At 38.4% G+C, this 15426-nt stretch overlaps 1 protein-coding gene and 4 non-coding genes across 7 annotated transcripts in view; all 5 read right to left on the bottom strand.

Annotated features, from left to right (window-relative positions):
- Nucleotides 1-11792, bottom strand: part of shtn2 (shootin 2) — a 29165-nt gene extending 17373 nt beyond the window's left edge. The window contains exons 1-4 of one of the 3 annotated variants that reach the window (XM_041779571.1): nt 11657-11792; nt 2032-2081; nt 1588-1648; nt 416-510 (exon numbers count right to left, since the gene is read on the bottom strand). In XM_041779571.1, the coding sequence (XP_041635505.1) occupies nt 416-510; nt 1588-1648; nt 2032-2081; nt 11657-11669 (219 nt within the window). In that variant the 5' untranslated portion in view covers nt 11670-11792. Of the gene's footprint in view, nt 1-407; nt 511-1587; nt 1649-2031; nt 2082-3252; nt 3377-11656 lie in introns of those variants that run through there. The other 2 variants (XM_041779570.1, XM_041779572.1) reach the window with 2 other exon arrangements.
- trnal-cag lies at nt 7888-7970 on the bottom strand. Its single transcript has one exon. It is a non-coding gene; the product is annotated as a tRNA-Leu (tRNA).
- trnal-cag lies at nt 8720-8802 on the bottom strand. The gene has a single exon. It is a non-coding gene; the product is annotated as a tRNA-Leu (tRNA).
- trnal-cag lies at nt 9339-9421 on the bottom strand. The gene has a single exon. It is a non-coding gene; the product is annotated as a tRNA-Leu (tRNA).
- Nucleotides 10274-10356, bottom strand: trnal-cag. Its single transcript has one exon. It is a non-coding gene; the product is annotated as a tRNA-Leu (tRNA).
- Nucleotides 11793-15426: the final 3634 nt, after the last annotated feature.

Raw genomic sequence — 15426 nt, 5'->3', positions numbered from 1 at the left:
ATCTGCTAAATCATTTTCTTTTTAACTACAGCTTAGCTTAGAGGTTGGCCTCTTTCTCTGCCTCCCCGTCTCCTGCTTTCATCTGCCAGGTGTGCTAGATGTTTAGTTTTACCTCATTCTTCTTTACTGATAGTGGCAAACTTGTTCTGCTGATTTATGCATAGACCAGCCGTAAAAGATGACAGTCAGAGATGAAAAAACTTGCTGATGTCTCTTTTTTGTTGGTTTATGTTGGACTCACCAATTACAAACAATGAAGACAGATAAATATCGCCCCTAATGATATGAACCTTAAACCTTTCTGGTCCCATATGAAGGATAACAACTCACAGAAAGGAGAGGAAAGGGATAGCAGTAGAAAGAATATGACAACAAATAAGGAAAAGAACATATAAACAAACACAAACCTACATACTTTCACAGCCAGAGCCTCGGCGCTCTCCCTGCAAGAGCGCTCAATCTGAAACTGGATTTCCAGAACGTTCATCTCCTTCAAGAGGTGACTGGAGACTGGAGAAGAAAGAGAATTTAAACTGTTACCTTCTAGAAGCTCTCTGAATATATTTTCTTATTCAATTACAGAAAATCACAGGAAAATGTAATTGTCTCAAGTCTATGCAGTTAAAAATTGGTTTTGCAACGTTACATCCTCTTTGATGGCTCTCATGTTTAACCCCCATCTTAGCATGCCATTTTTAGACATCCAGATCTATGCACACATGGGTCAATTCATTAATTATCCACATTACTACTGTATTAATTTCTTAAAATGGATGTTGATTTGAGAAATTACAATTACTGTCTGTTTAATTACACTTTGGTTGGCATCATTTTCAAAGCAAGAGTCCACTACTTCTTGCATTTCAGTGAGCTTACAGAACAAACCAAAATGTCCTGGGCACTTTTATTATGCAATGCTGTTTCACCTACGAAGTTTGATACTTCCTGAACTCCACAAGAGCGAGTTAAGCTATAATTTCTAGACTGGAAGAAAACTATGAATTTTTGCAGTTGCAATGGATGAATCTCCAACTAAATTTGAATGGTGAGGACACTTCATGTTGAACTGGACTGTTTTTGTTGAGAATCTAGGGACAGAATAGTCTCAGTACAGATTTAAATGGTATGACTATATGAACAGTTGTTGTTGGTGGTCTGATGGATGTGTAGACTGTAACTGCTGTGTCGGTTGGATCTTAAAATGGCCAGAATCACAACTTTGTAGCAATGCATGGCGAGCTTACGGTCAGCTGTGGTGTAAATTATCCTGATAATGAGGAGAAACACACTGACACAGAGTGGACCAACAGATTTTAACATCCGCTAATATTAGGCAGAATTAATGTGTTACCTGTCATCAATGTTAGCATCTTAGTTCACACACTGACAGTTAGCAGATTAAAATTTTTCAACATTTATTGAGCAAGTTAACACCATAAGACTTTAGAGGCAGGATGTTTACAAATTTCTATAACTGTGTGATTGAAAACAATTTGAGTGTATGTTTCCCATCTGGAAAAACCTGCACCCCTCTTCTAGTCCTAAATCCGGATAAGCAGGTGAAGAAAATGAATAAATAATTCTCACCTTCTTCCAGCTCAGAGAGTCTCTGATTGGCTTCATCCCTCTCCCTCTCCAGGATCTCACACTAACAAACATTGATAAGAAATAAATAAAAACAGAAAAGGAGAATATTTTCCTGCACAAAAAATTATAAAAAAGTGTTTTTATTCAGTGTGTTCTATGATCACAATATTGAGGCACTGAGGTAGCATTTTCCTCGTCAATGTAATCAAGGTTGTGCAATTAAATCCACCATGCTGTTACTTTTTTAAAACCTAAATTCAATAACCTGATTAAGTATGTCAGATTTTTTAATCAGTGCCTGCTCAAACTGTAACTTTTTCCATTACAGTGATTGACATTTGATTGGGCAGGATAATCAGCGTTTCCTCACATGCAGCTTTCCTCATATGCACGTTAGAAAATGTAATAAATTAAGCAGTCATTCACTGTCAGTAACGCTGATACCTGAATGTCTCCTTCATCTTCAGAAGATAAACCACTCTTCTCATCAGACTCTGCAAGGGGAAACAAAATCACTGCATCAACACAGAACAGAAAGATGGTCAAATGAGCCACAGCTACAAAAACAGAACTGCAAAAGGAACTTTCATGAGGCATTAAGAGGGACATTAGAGAGCGCAAAACAAGAAGTGAAACAAAGAACCTGTGACAAGTTTCACTTATCTCTTACTCTAAGAGGTAAACACAAACTGCAAGTTTTTGGTTCTTCAATTAGCTTTTTTGCAAAAGAAGTCTACTCAAATGAATCACATATCTGCTGTGTCAAGTAAAACTGTCATATCGACCAGATCAATGTGCATTGGTGTGAAGATGTTAGCCAGCAGGGAGGACAAAGGCTGGGGGTGCTAGTGCTGCTAATGTTAGCCACCTTCTGCAAACTAAGTTACATCTTTAGAAAACAATTATTCTAAATTGTGTCTGTTTTCTGAGTGTTTCCTCGCTTTTAGACTAGTCAGTAAACAAAATATCAGTTTCAATTTAATCAACTAGGAAATTAGTTGACTAGGAACATTCCTAGTTTAAAGACCACATGGAGAGGTCACAGCTAGCCTTGCTCGGTCTAAGGATTTGAAAATGTATTTCTGTCACATTTCACAATTTCAACGACTGCCAAAACCACCAGTGAGGTTAAGTTTCATCTTGAAGTTACTTTTCCTCTTATGCTTTCCTTTTTCTTACTCATATTGCTTTCATGCTTTTTATTTTTATCAACATGCTCAAAATAAATATCAGATATTACCGAGACAGTAATCTGGATTGAAACCCTATTTTTGTGCCAGCATTTAGTGTTAGTTCAGGCAGGCCACAGAGTCGAGTGGCCCCAACATCCTTATATGTTTCTGTATGTGGCCCTCAGTGGAAAAGTTTGGACACCCCTGTATTAAACAGTGAGATGTGTTTTTCCTCTTTTATTACTCCAATGAGGAAAGTAAATTAGTATATAAAACTGTTTATGTTAATCCTAGATGTCAGATACAAAATCACAAATATTGGAGAAATACTGAGTTTAAAACCAAATTCTTAATGAACCTACATGCTTTTCTTATTCCAAAAGTCTACAAACATTAATCAAAACATTCAGAAAATCACATTAGTTACTGCAAATGCCACTGTGAAATTTAAGTTATTCTAGTACATTTTTATGTCATCTTTCTTAAGTCTTACCTGCTGCTGCATTTTCAACAGTTTGAATCCACATCCTGCCCTCTACACACTGTTACAGTTTTTAGCCACTGAGTCACTTAAGCTGAGCTGCACTTTTAAGAACAAACAGAAGCTTGTCTTTTTGCCCATGAGCTTATAATGTAGGGAGAAGTGGAAATTTATGCTTAAACCCTCCCCCACTTCCAGTTTTTTAAAAGAGGAACTCCTTTTTGTCTTTATCCCTCATCTTAGACCGATTTTGAGCAAAGACATGGTGTTTCATTGTTTTTGATGTCTAACTACGGATAATGTTACGAGAACAAAGATGAGGTGTCTGAACTTTTACCCTTTCTCCTGACAGTGAGAAGAGGAATATGTTCTGGTCTCTGAGGAATGACTCTGTCTCTCCACTGAAAGATCAATGTCACTCAGGCAGTCAGGGCAAAAGGCAAAGCAGCTTTTACTCCTATTAGCATCTGTGCTCAGAGTTCACAACCTCTGAAACATCAGAGCGGCCACAGGAGAAGAGCTGGAGGTGATCATTCAAGAGACGATGCAGGGGATTGACAGAAATGCTGCTGATGACACATATTCCTCTCATTTCAATAATTAATAAACCTCTTTTTTATTCACCTGCCCTCCCAGAGTTTATTTCTATGGGGGAACTCAGAGTTTGGTGTGGATTGTGTGGATTGTGTGTGTTTGTCTCTGAGCGGCTGATTTAACAGGCTTTAGCTGGACACACAGGAGGTCAGATGGAGATGAGTACCTTAAAGGATAAGGCTTTTGTTGTCCCATAATTTTCTTACTGTCAACAAATCCCATGAACAGACTGGTCATGCCTCAAGCCCACTGATTCTTACTTAAGTCCTTGGGTTTGCGTCCATCAACAGCTCTTTTGTACTTCCAGGGTCAACAACCTTGGTTTCAATGTGCTTCTCACCAGAGTTGCAGGATATTGGATTTTCGCCAGTATCATATATGCTGATATTTACATATTCATTTTAGCTGATAATGTTATTAAAACCACACTCCAAAACGCTCTCGTGGACAAGTTGTGACCTGCACATTCACCACGCTATGAAATAATAACGTATAATTATGTAACATTACAACACATGAAGCAAATACTCCAAACTATTTCTTGAGTAAACCACTGGGTGGAGTGACACAGTGCAGCAGCCATGTCTGGAGTGTAGTTCCAGCTTTGCATTTAGCTTTAAAACATCTCCGTCTCGTAATGTTCCATGATTATTTCATAGCGTGGTGAATGTACAGGTCACAACTTGTCCACAAGAGCGTTTTGGAGTTGTTGGATTATGTATTTGATGAGTTTGATGAGGGAAAGCCAAATACCGTCTGCTTACATTGAGTTGGCACTGCAGGTCCGAACTTGGCAGCGCCAATCTAAAAACAGCTTGCACCGACAACTAAAGGTAACGAACCTATTACTAAGACTATAGGAATTATGGCAATGGACAAATTTGCCAAAATGTTGAAGTATCCCTTTAGGACAAATATGACAGGTGGTCTAATAAATTTGTTAAGCACTGTATACATACATATATATATATATAAACTGCAATTTTAACAGTATTGAAATATCGCGATATATCCATGTTTAGATATTTTCTTACACCCCTACAGCATACAGTTACAAAAATAGCTTTTTCAGTTGAAGATTCAAATGTTGCATAGTCTTAATGTATTTTTGTAAGATTTCCTTGTTTTCAACACAAACACAGAACACTAAATAAAATATAATTAATCATAAATGTTGTCTAAAAATACTCAAACACTGCCTTTTTAAACCACCTCATGACAAAGTCACACTGAGTGACATCCTTGTAATCAAACAAGTCTTTTCTCTCTCTAAGCATGCGGCTCTCTTTAAGGCGCCACCTGAGCTCCAAGCTCCAAATCATCCTCCACCTGTCACCCTGACCTTTACTAATGATTCTTCACCATCTTAATAAAGGGGAAATTGTCACTTAACATTAGCTGTTGTCTAGTGTTTCTCAGAGTCATCCTCATTAAGACTGAATCTTTGAATTCTGGTTATATGGAGACAGAGGAGAAAGCCAGCAGGATTTATTTTTGATAAACCATAGAGACTACAAACATTGCAGATACTGGGTCCCACTGTGTCTCTGGCTTTTATCACTCTTTGTTTTGATTAATTATTCACTGGTACAGCTGAACATTTTCCCTCATTGCTGAGATAAAAAAAAACTGTACTGAACTAATTATATTTGCATTCTATTCTGCTGAACATGTCTGTCACAGGAGCATGTTGGTGGAGGAGATTTTTTAAATCTATACGTCTAGTCAGTCCCCAAGTGCAAATTTGGCCTTACACGCTGTTATTATTGGTGGACATGTTATCCAACAACTACTTGGAAAAAAATTACATAAGAGTTACCAAATAGGTAGGGGCAACTAAAATTTTCAAATTCACTACCTAGTAGCTTGAGCAAAGAGTGAAGGTGTCTAACGAGTATGCATGTTAAGCCTGATTTATGCTTCTGTATCGTGTCTGCGTTGTTGATCATTCAAAGTTCTGCATCGAGGGAAGGATGTTTCAAAACATCAACAACACAAAAAAGGGAATATTCTGTTTTTGATGAGCAACTTAAATAAAACACTGTTGTGAAGTTGAGGGATTTTTTTTCCAGCAATACAAAATAAATATAACAGACTAGGGGTGCACCGATCGATCGGCCAAAATCGGAATCGGCGCCGATTTCCTTAATTTTGGGGGATCGGTGATCGGCCGATACTTAGATAAGATCAGTGGATAAGATCAGTTTCATACCTCTACCTACTAAAATGTGAAACTTCAAAGACTAAAGGAACTGATATAATTTAGTAGTTTGGACAGCAATGCTCTAAACTTTTCATTTATATTTGAGAGAACTACCTCATGTGCAGTTAAAACAACAAGTTTGTATTGTTTCACGGGTATGTTTTTCAATAAAATAAGATTGGAGCATTGAAGGTGTATGCTGTCAGTTATTAAAAAAAAACGGTATCGGCCAAAATCGGAATCGGCAGGTCAGGCTTTTTAAAGATCGGTGATCGGCCAGAAAATTGCAATCAGTGCACCCCTATAACAGACAGAACTAGAGCCCCACCGATATAGGATTTTTGGGGCCGATGCCAATACCGATATTAGGGGCTAAAAAAGCTGATATCCGATATATCAGCCGATATCCAATATATATGCCTATAACCGATATTTTGGCCGATATATGAAAGAAGAACATTGATATACACAGGATATATACTGTACATGAACACAAATGTGGACATGTGAATAACCAGTTGCATTTATCTTTGTTTATTTCACAAAGATGCAACTTAGTCGACATTAAAACGCGGTATAATAGTCTTATACTGTGGCTGTGGACCATATTAGACAAGAAAATGATAAATGGAGAGCCATATATATCGCTGTGGCAAATATGCACATAGAATATGTTTACAATGTGTTTCTTGATAACCCTGAGGAAGGCCACAAGCTTAAATGTTCCTGTTTTATAAAGTTGTTCTCTAAAGATCTACTACTAGTGAAACTTTCTGTCTCCACACTGGTAGAATATGTCACAGGAAAGATAAACACCGTATGAATGCTTTTCTGGTTTGTGCTTTTCAAAGTAAAAGCCCGGTTTAGCTTTTCTGTATAGAAACTCCGTTCACTTGTACAGAATGCTTTTATTTTGAATAGTTCCTGACACACTTCCTCTGTGAATGAAGTCGCTTTGAGAACAGGGCTTTGAGAGCAGGGAGATGCGGCTGACAGGCAGAAAACTCGCGCCCTGTGTGAAAGCTGCACCGGCAGAAACCGGAGCTGGTACACGCAAGCAGCAAAACACGATCCCAGTCTGAAACAGGCGTTAGTCCTCTACTCTTCTGCAGTCGAACTGCGCGAGGACGAGGCTGCCTGTGAGTGCTTAGGGATGGAGAGGGGCCCACGGCAGCAGTGCTGCTCAGTGAGAAAAGCAACAACAATATGTGCTTTCACGTCAAAGTCTCCAAAACTCTCCAGTAACACCAGAAAAAGATTTGTCGCTAGTTGCTTTTTTGAAAAAGTGTCGCTAGAGGGATCTGAAAACTCGCTAAATATAGTGACAAAGTCGCTAAGTTGGCAACACTGAGTGAGGGAGAGCTGCTGCTGCACTCTGCGTCTGAGGGGGAGGGGACAGGCACTCGGGCTGAGTCCAGCATGGAGACATAACACAGAGCGACAGGAGCAGAGACAATCCCCACAAAAAAAGAGTTAATATATCGGCTACATTTTGGCCGATGTTGATTAATCTGTGAAACGCTATAATTGGCCCGATTAATCGCCCGCCAATAAATCGGGCGGGCTCTAGACAGAACCATGACCATCCTGACTTTCACCTCAAGCTCCCCTCAGCTTATACCACTTCTGTAAATAAACAAATAAAAGGGCTTCTGTATTGTCATTTTGTCTTGCTACTAAATGACAGAAAAGGATCAGTAAGGGTATTATTGATAAGGGTGTCAATACAAAAAAATGCATGATCTCCATCCCCACTGCTGAGGGCACTTTATGAATCCCCAATCTGGCTTTACACTTAATTTTCTGGAAGTTGTGTACAACACATGGTGCTTCTCAAAAGACCAATGTGCTGTCAGAAGTGGGATTCGAACCCACGCCTCCAGGGGAGACTGCGACCTGAACGCAGCGCCTTAGACCGCTCGGCCATCCTGACACACTCATTGACACATAAAGATGAAGATTTCACAATATTGTAAGTTATATACAGTCTAACATACATTAGTTAGCAAATGTCACAGTAACGGGGCAGGGCTTAGTGCAGCTTAGGTTAAATCCATCAACATCATTTACAATTAATCTTAACAGTTGTACCCAGTCTTTATGTCATGTAATATTTGTTGTGAAGAAAAGTAAATACTGGTAATTTGTAAATAATGGTTGTAAATTGAAGGGTTTCTTAAATAATTGGTAATTTGGTACTTTTTGATACTATGTATCAGGATGTTAAGCTAGAAACCTTGAAAGTTTGGCTTTATTTAAAAAATGATGCAATTCACAATGTCAAATAGTGATTTCATTCAAGGCATGCATCTTTTTTCAGTTTATATTTATAAGTCCAGAGATCTAGGGTCCAGAGACTTATTTTACATCTATTTTATTTTATTTTAAATTTTAAGGCAGTAGTTTTGTATTCTAATTCAAGTTCAGAGACTGCCGATCTAGAGAGCAGTTTGCCGAGATAATGGCAGCAGTAACACAACATGTCACCAAAGACATGACCCCTGTGTTGTTGAAAAGCCAGAATTTAATAATCTCATAAAAAGACACTTTACCCAGAATACATTATTTACCTGGGCTCAAACATTTTGCGGAAAACTCCATGCCTGAGCCAAAATCCAGCTTTACACTTCAATGTCTTTTCTGTAAGTTGTGTACAACACATAGTGCTTCTCAAAACTGTATTGTCAGAAGTGGGATTCGAACCCACGCCTCCAGGGGAGACTGCGACCTGAACGCAGCGCCTTAGACCGCTCGGCCATCCTGACACACTCAAATAGCCACATAAATATGCAGATTTGGCAATATTGTTACTTATATACAGTGTAACATACATTAGTTAGCAAATGTAACAGTTACCAACGGGGCAGGGCTTAGTGCAGCTTAGGTTAAATCCATCAACATCATTTACAATTAATCTTAACAGTGCCTTTATCAACACCTTACTTCCATGTGCCTTGAAAAACCCTGCAAAGCAAGCAAGAACAGAAAAGTAGAGGAAATAAACATGGCCGACAGTTACAAAAACATGCTTAAGCAGTCATAAGCGTGGCTTCATTTCTCAATAATTGACTTCAACAATGCGTCATACAATGCCAGTCAAACAGTGATTTCATATATGGCATGCAATTTTTTTTCAAAAGACCTGTTACTTTTGTACAAGATTTCAATTTGTTTCTTTATAACATAATAGCTGTTATCATTGCTGTATTAGTCCCCAAGTGCATTTCTAGCTAATACCACTGTTGTTTTGTGTAAGTTGTTTACTTCTGAGTATGCATGTTCATTTGGCTTCTCAAAACACTGTCAGAAGTGGGATTCGAACCCACGCCTCCAGGGGAGACTGCGACCTGAACGCAGCGCCTTAGACCGCTCGGCCATCCTGACACACTCATCACCAGAAAATGTTAGATTTTTGGTTAGTGTAATCACTCAATTATTACACAATTCATATTGATTTGATTGAGTTTTATGTTTTTATTTCCTCAGTGAGTCTGGAGTTTGCTTAACTGCTCCAAAACATTAATATGTAATAAACATTTAATTACGCATTGTCATGTTTCTATGCTATGAAGTGTATGTGCCCACAATATATTTGTTCAGAACTATAATTCTTCCTGTGCTTCCAGAGGTGTATTGGCTGCTTTGTTAACAGATTCAGTAACAATTTTGTGATAAAATAGTAATAATATATTTATTTTCAACAGGATCTGTTAACAAGTTTAAAGTTCGGCAGTATAAACACATAAAATGAGGCTTAAAAGTTGTGATTCACAGCGTAGCAGTGTGCTTGAAGTCCTTTATAACAAGTTTGTGAGCTACTTCACGTATATTTAATAGGGAAAATTTTGTTAAAATGCTTCCTAACTTGTTCTGTGTGAAAATACTGACACCAGATACATAACAGAAACATATAGTTTGAAAAATATTCAACACCCATCGTTATGGTACTTATTAACACAGACATTTAGATGTATAAACACAATTAAAGCCAGAGTCATTTAGTAGAAATGATCCTGTTTGTTTTCTACTCTTCCTGCCACCATGTGCGACAGCACTCTGTTTTGGAAAGAGATCTATTTTTAGTAACAGGAACTACATGCAGGCTGAATGATATAGTCAAATACTACAAACCGATTTTAGCACCAAATGTCAACAGGCCCTTCTCAGGCACGATTTGGACAGATACTATTTTAAAAAGAAATAAAGTAAGGATCGTTATGATGCATAAAAATGTGCTGTCAGAAGTGGGATTCGAACCCACGCCTCCAGGGGAGACTGCGACCTGAACGCAGCGCCTTAGACCGCTCGGCCATCCTGACACATACACACGTAGAAACTGGTATTTATTAAGAATAATGACTTGGTTCTAGGATCCTTTGTGCAATATCTTGGGGAGATGCTGCATATAGTTGTACTACTATGATACGACAGCATTACATTTATACGACGAGGGTAGAGGACGCACCCACTGTTTTATTTAAACGGGTAATTTCGATTCGTAGTCATTTTCATAGCGTACTGCTTACTTCCTGTTTCTTGAACGAGGACGTGGCGACGTAATGACGTAATCAAACGTCTGATTGGACGACAGCTTGAAAGTGGGCGACGCCCAACGCTCGACAATGGACGATGTCAAACGCTCGTTGGTCTCCGCCCACTATTGCACATTGCATTGAGGGCTACTAGACAGATCTTGTTTAAAAGCGCTGGTTCGGTGACCAGGTTCCGCTCGTGACTGTTAATTTGACAGAGAGGATACAGCTTGTCAGGAATGAGATTGTGGAAGATTCGCCCCTTTACGTGGATTCCCATATTGTGTTTTTTTTCTAATACTACTGTTTTTAAGCCTCCACTGGTATTAAGAAGCAGAAAGACGGACAGAAAGAATCTGAGCAAATAAATGCGGCGTGGGTCGGGCTCGAACCAATGCAGCTCAGTTAAAACTGTTCGCGAACGGTGTTTCGGTTGGACTGTGGCCTTGTTTGCAAATAAATTTCAGCCATACACGTATCTGACTGTCGTTATTATACAGATGTAACGAAAAGAGCCATTTTCCTAAGGTTTTTGAGATAGGAATTCGAGAAGACAACTATCCATGTGTAACAGCTACTGACACCAAAAAACCCCAAACTGAATGTCACCAGTTGACACAGTCACCAGTTAGACTGAAACACCCGGGACAGCATTTACAAAACGTACAGCGTGTTTTAATTCTGAAAACAAGGTCTAGAAAGTCTAGCTACGACACTCACACCACTTAGAAAACTACATTACACCACATATAACAGGGTAAAACATCCCCAAATACGGAGCTAACATGCCCGTTAATAACCCTTGCAACGACGGAAAAATAGCACCTTGCCCATAGCTATAAATTCAACTGCGTAACAACTGCACGGCACCAGAAACTATTTGAGCCCAAAGCAAAACCACTATAAAAGCCAACGTGTATTTACTTAATACTTAAGCTGTGAGTAAAACAATAAAATAAAGCCGTTTCAAGCGACATGTAACTACTGTTAGCTAAAAAGCCACATGCAAGCTGTCGCTAACATTAGCCGAAAAGCACTGGGCAAGAGGCAAACGTCGCCTGCTTTCAATGTAAAAACTAATACTTACTGAAGTAAGTCATTTTCTTTGCGTTCTTCTTTTTCTTATGTGTCCTCCGTCGTCTGGGGATAACGAAGTCCCCCCCACAACATGATCATCCTTATTAACAGCTAGAGGTAGAGCTCCGTCGTCGAAGCCTCCGCCATCTTTACTCTCTCTGCTTTCTTAACGGCAACAAAAGTGACGCAGTTCTTTGTAAGCTAGTTAGCTTGAACTTGTGCACTTTTCCAATACGATTCGACACATCAAGTTACTAAAAAAACACAATTTATTCTTTTGTTTGTGTAGTCTCGGTATGAAACACTAACCAATTAAACACAACTGACGCTAATGAAGTGCACTAGCAGTGAAAGTCAACTTAGTAATCACTTGCATACGTTTAGTGTTATTAGTTACGTTTAATACTCGGTGGTTGGGCTTGTCAGCTAATATTTTCTATCTTTTTACTGCTACATATTCAAACTTGTGTCCCTCTCGATTAATCAAGTATCTATCTATCTATCTATCTATCTATCTATGTTCTTATGTGACCTCCTGGGTGTCAGCACAGTACAAAAAAATCAAAGAGAAATTTACAATACAAGGGGGAGATAAAGGGTCCAAAAGTACCAAAATGGGTTTTAAGATGCAAAAATGGGTTAAAAGTAGCAAAATGGATTAAAATGGGCATAAAAAACTGTACACATGGGTTCAAAAAGGGTTAAAATGTGTTGAAAATGGGTCAAAAGGTGGCTAAATGGGATAAAATATGCAAAAATGTGTGAAATATGGCAAACATTGGTTAATACTAGCAAAAATGGGTTGAAAGTAACAAATATGGGCAGAATAATTGTGGAAAGGGGTTACAATTTGCAAAAATAGGTTAAAGGTAGCAAATATGGGCCGAGACATGTTGAAAATGGGTTAAAATATGGTGAAAATATAACAAAAAGTGGCAAAAATGTGAATAAAAGTGGTTTAAAAGTAGTGAAATGGGACAATAAGTAGCAACATGGGTTAAAATGTAGCAAATATGGGCAGAAAAGTGGCAAAATGGGTTAAAAGATGTAAAAATTGGTGAAATTTGGCAAGATTTGGATAAAAGTGCCAAAAAGAGGTTAAAAGTTACAAATATGGGCAGAAAAAATGGCGCAAAAGGGTATAAAATTGCAAAATTTTTTTTTTTTTAAAGTAGCAAATATGGGTGAAGTGTTGGTAAGGGGTTAAACGTGTTGAAAGGGGTCAAAAGTTTGGTTAATAGAAAAAAAATGGTTAGACTAGTTAGATGTGGCAAAAATTGGATTAAAGTGGCGAAATGGGCAAACAAAAATGGCAATATTGGTTAAAAGAGGCCAAAAAGGGTGAAAATTGTCAATAATGGGTGAACATGAGCACAAATACTTTTTCAAAATTAGAATCCAATAAAAGCTTGACACACTTTACATCTCCAAAATGAGGTTAATGATAGAAAGGATGCCATCACCATTGCTTCTCATCCAACACATATATGGATATCATCATTAACTCATAACTGGGGTCGGTCCATTTGCTGATTATTTTCAGGGTCCAAACAAATTTAACAGGCAGGCCTGTTTGCAGACCACCTATGAGAGTTCATCTTAAGACACCATTTGGTATATTTTCTTTTTTGATTTCTCCCACTTTGAGAATACAAAATAGGGGCCTTTAAAAATCTTTTGATCTATAAGATAGCATATCAAAATAATTAATCAAATCTAGGGAGAGAAAATAGGAACAGAAACCCCAGAAAAGCTCAAAGCAAGGACAGTTTGGTGCCAGCAAAAAAAATGAAAATAAATGGGTTCATCCTGCAGCATTAAGTCCAAAATCATGACTGTTTTCATGTACAATAAATCAGGTAAGTCCAGAGAGATGTGGATATGGTGATGGATATTCCTAATGATAAATATCAAAATTAACATAAAATCATTTTTTGTTACTCCTTTGTTTCAATTAGACTCTGCAGACATTGGAGAGTTTTTCTTTCAGAGTCACAGATCAAAACTCCCCAGCTTGTTCCTCTGTGGCTCTTTTATGACATGCTCTGTCTCCACACATGCCTGCCATCCTGAAAATCTCATTCTAGGCAACCCCTCCATCATTGACATCCACACACGGCCAAAAATAAACCTGAGCTTTAATGAAGCTAGTTGATGTTTAATTATCCAAGCAGTGACTGATCTGATGTGTTTTTGTGACAACTAGGGGACATTTGTGTGACTATTTTCTGAGTTAAGTGCTTAGTGTGTAAAAATGAGCAGGAAAAAACGGGTCAAAGAGAGAGATTATGAGGTAGAGAGTGACACAGACACACACTCACCTGCTCTGGCTCGGCCTCCTCAGCACTAATGACTGTGTGATTGGATTATCAGGGCTTTTCGCAGCACCACAGCTGCAGCCGACAGAGATGCTAACCTGCAAAAAGGTCAACAAGAGGGCAGCAGGGGTCGTGACTTTTTTCACAAGACGAGGCCTGAGGCAGGAGAAGCAGAGGAAAAGAGAGATTTTGTAGAGAAGACGGAGAAGAGAAGGGGCTTTTGGGTGGCAGATGGATCAGATGGGATCTGTGTTTCTTTCTGGGAATTCAGAGCATCAGGAAAAGGATGGAGGGAGGAAGTGGGGAGGGAGATGGGATGCAGTGTGACAGAAGAGCCTTGCAGACACTGCTGGCCTCCCGATGACTCCACTGTATCCTTAAATTACAACAAACATGGCTGCTACTACCAGATTTATACTTTTTTTTTTTTACTCCCTCTCTTATTTCCTCTCTGTATTCTGAAAAGCATGTTAAAACCTTTAGGGCACTCCTTGAAATACTTGGAAATTTAAAATCTAAGACCTAGAATATTGTTTGAGCAACTTAAGCATGCTTAATTCTTCACCTTTTGTCAAATAAGATAAGAAAACAATTCAAGTGTATCACTTCAATATTTTGTCACATCCTGTGCATGAAGACCTGATTATTTTCACTTGTACAACACTTATGTGCTGCAGACAGGAAGTCACTTACTCGGAAAACAATTTCACTCATGGTGCAAAATTAAAAAAAAAAAAAAAACTTGAAAAACTACAACAATCCTCCAGAAACTTGAACAAGAGAATCCCAGCAATGATTAATGTACAACAGACATCATCTAAGCACGTCTAAACACTATTTAAAACATTTAAAACACATATAAACACTCATCAATCGACTCTTTAAAGGATAGTTCAACACTGTCAATCAACTCTAACACTGAAGAACACTTACCTCAGCATAGAGTTAAGATTACACTTTGGGAGTTGAATCAACGTAACACTGAGAAATTAACACTTGTTTTACAAAAACTGAGTGAGCTCAAATTAGTGTCTCAGTAAAATTGATGTAAGTTTTTACAGTGTACATGATAAACTACTACATAATCATACTGAGTTATTGGTTAAGAAAAAAACCTTAGTAATGTTAGTACCCTTTCAAACACTAAACAGGTGTATTATCAAATATAGTGCCTCCATTTTTCATGCTAAAATTGTTTGAAACTCTATGCAAACAAAACCTCCTGACATTGAGCACTATTATTCACTCTTATAATGTGTGAGTTTCATCAGCTTATGGTCAGTTCTGGTGTCAGAGCTGTTGGAGTGGGACCGAAAAAGAATTCTGATGAGTTCTGAAGGAAACAGGAAGTTTGAGACACTCTATGCAACTACTTATTGGTCAAATGCTGTGATGTCACTTCTGTGACGTCAACTGGTCTCCTCTGAGTGGCTGAGAAAATCATTCTGGTTTGACTGTATCT

Source organism: Cheilinus undulatus, linkage group 22, assembly GCF_018320785.1.
Source record: "Cheilinus undulatus linkage group 22, ASM1832078v1, whole genome shotgun sequence".
Taxonomy (NCBI): Eukaryota; Metazoa; Chordata; class Actinopteri; order Labriformes; family Labridae; genus Cheilinus; species Cheilinus undulatus.
The sequence above is the reverse complement of the archived record's forward strand: the minus strand, read 5'-3'. Positions and strand labels throughout refer to the sequence as shown.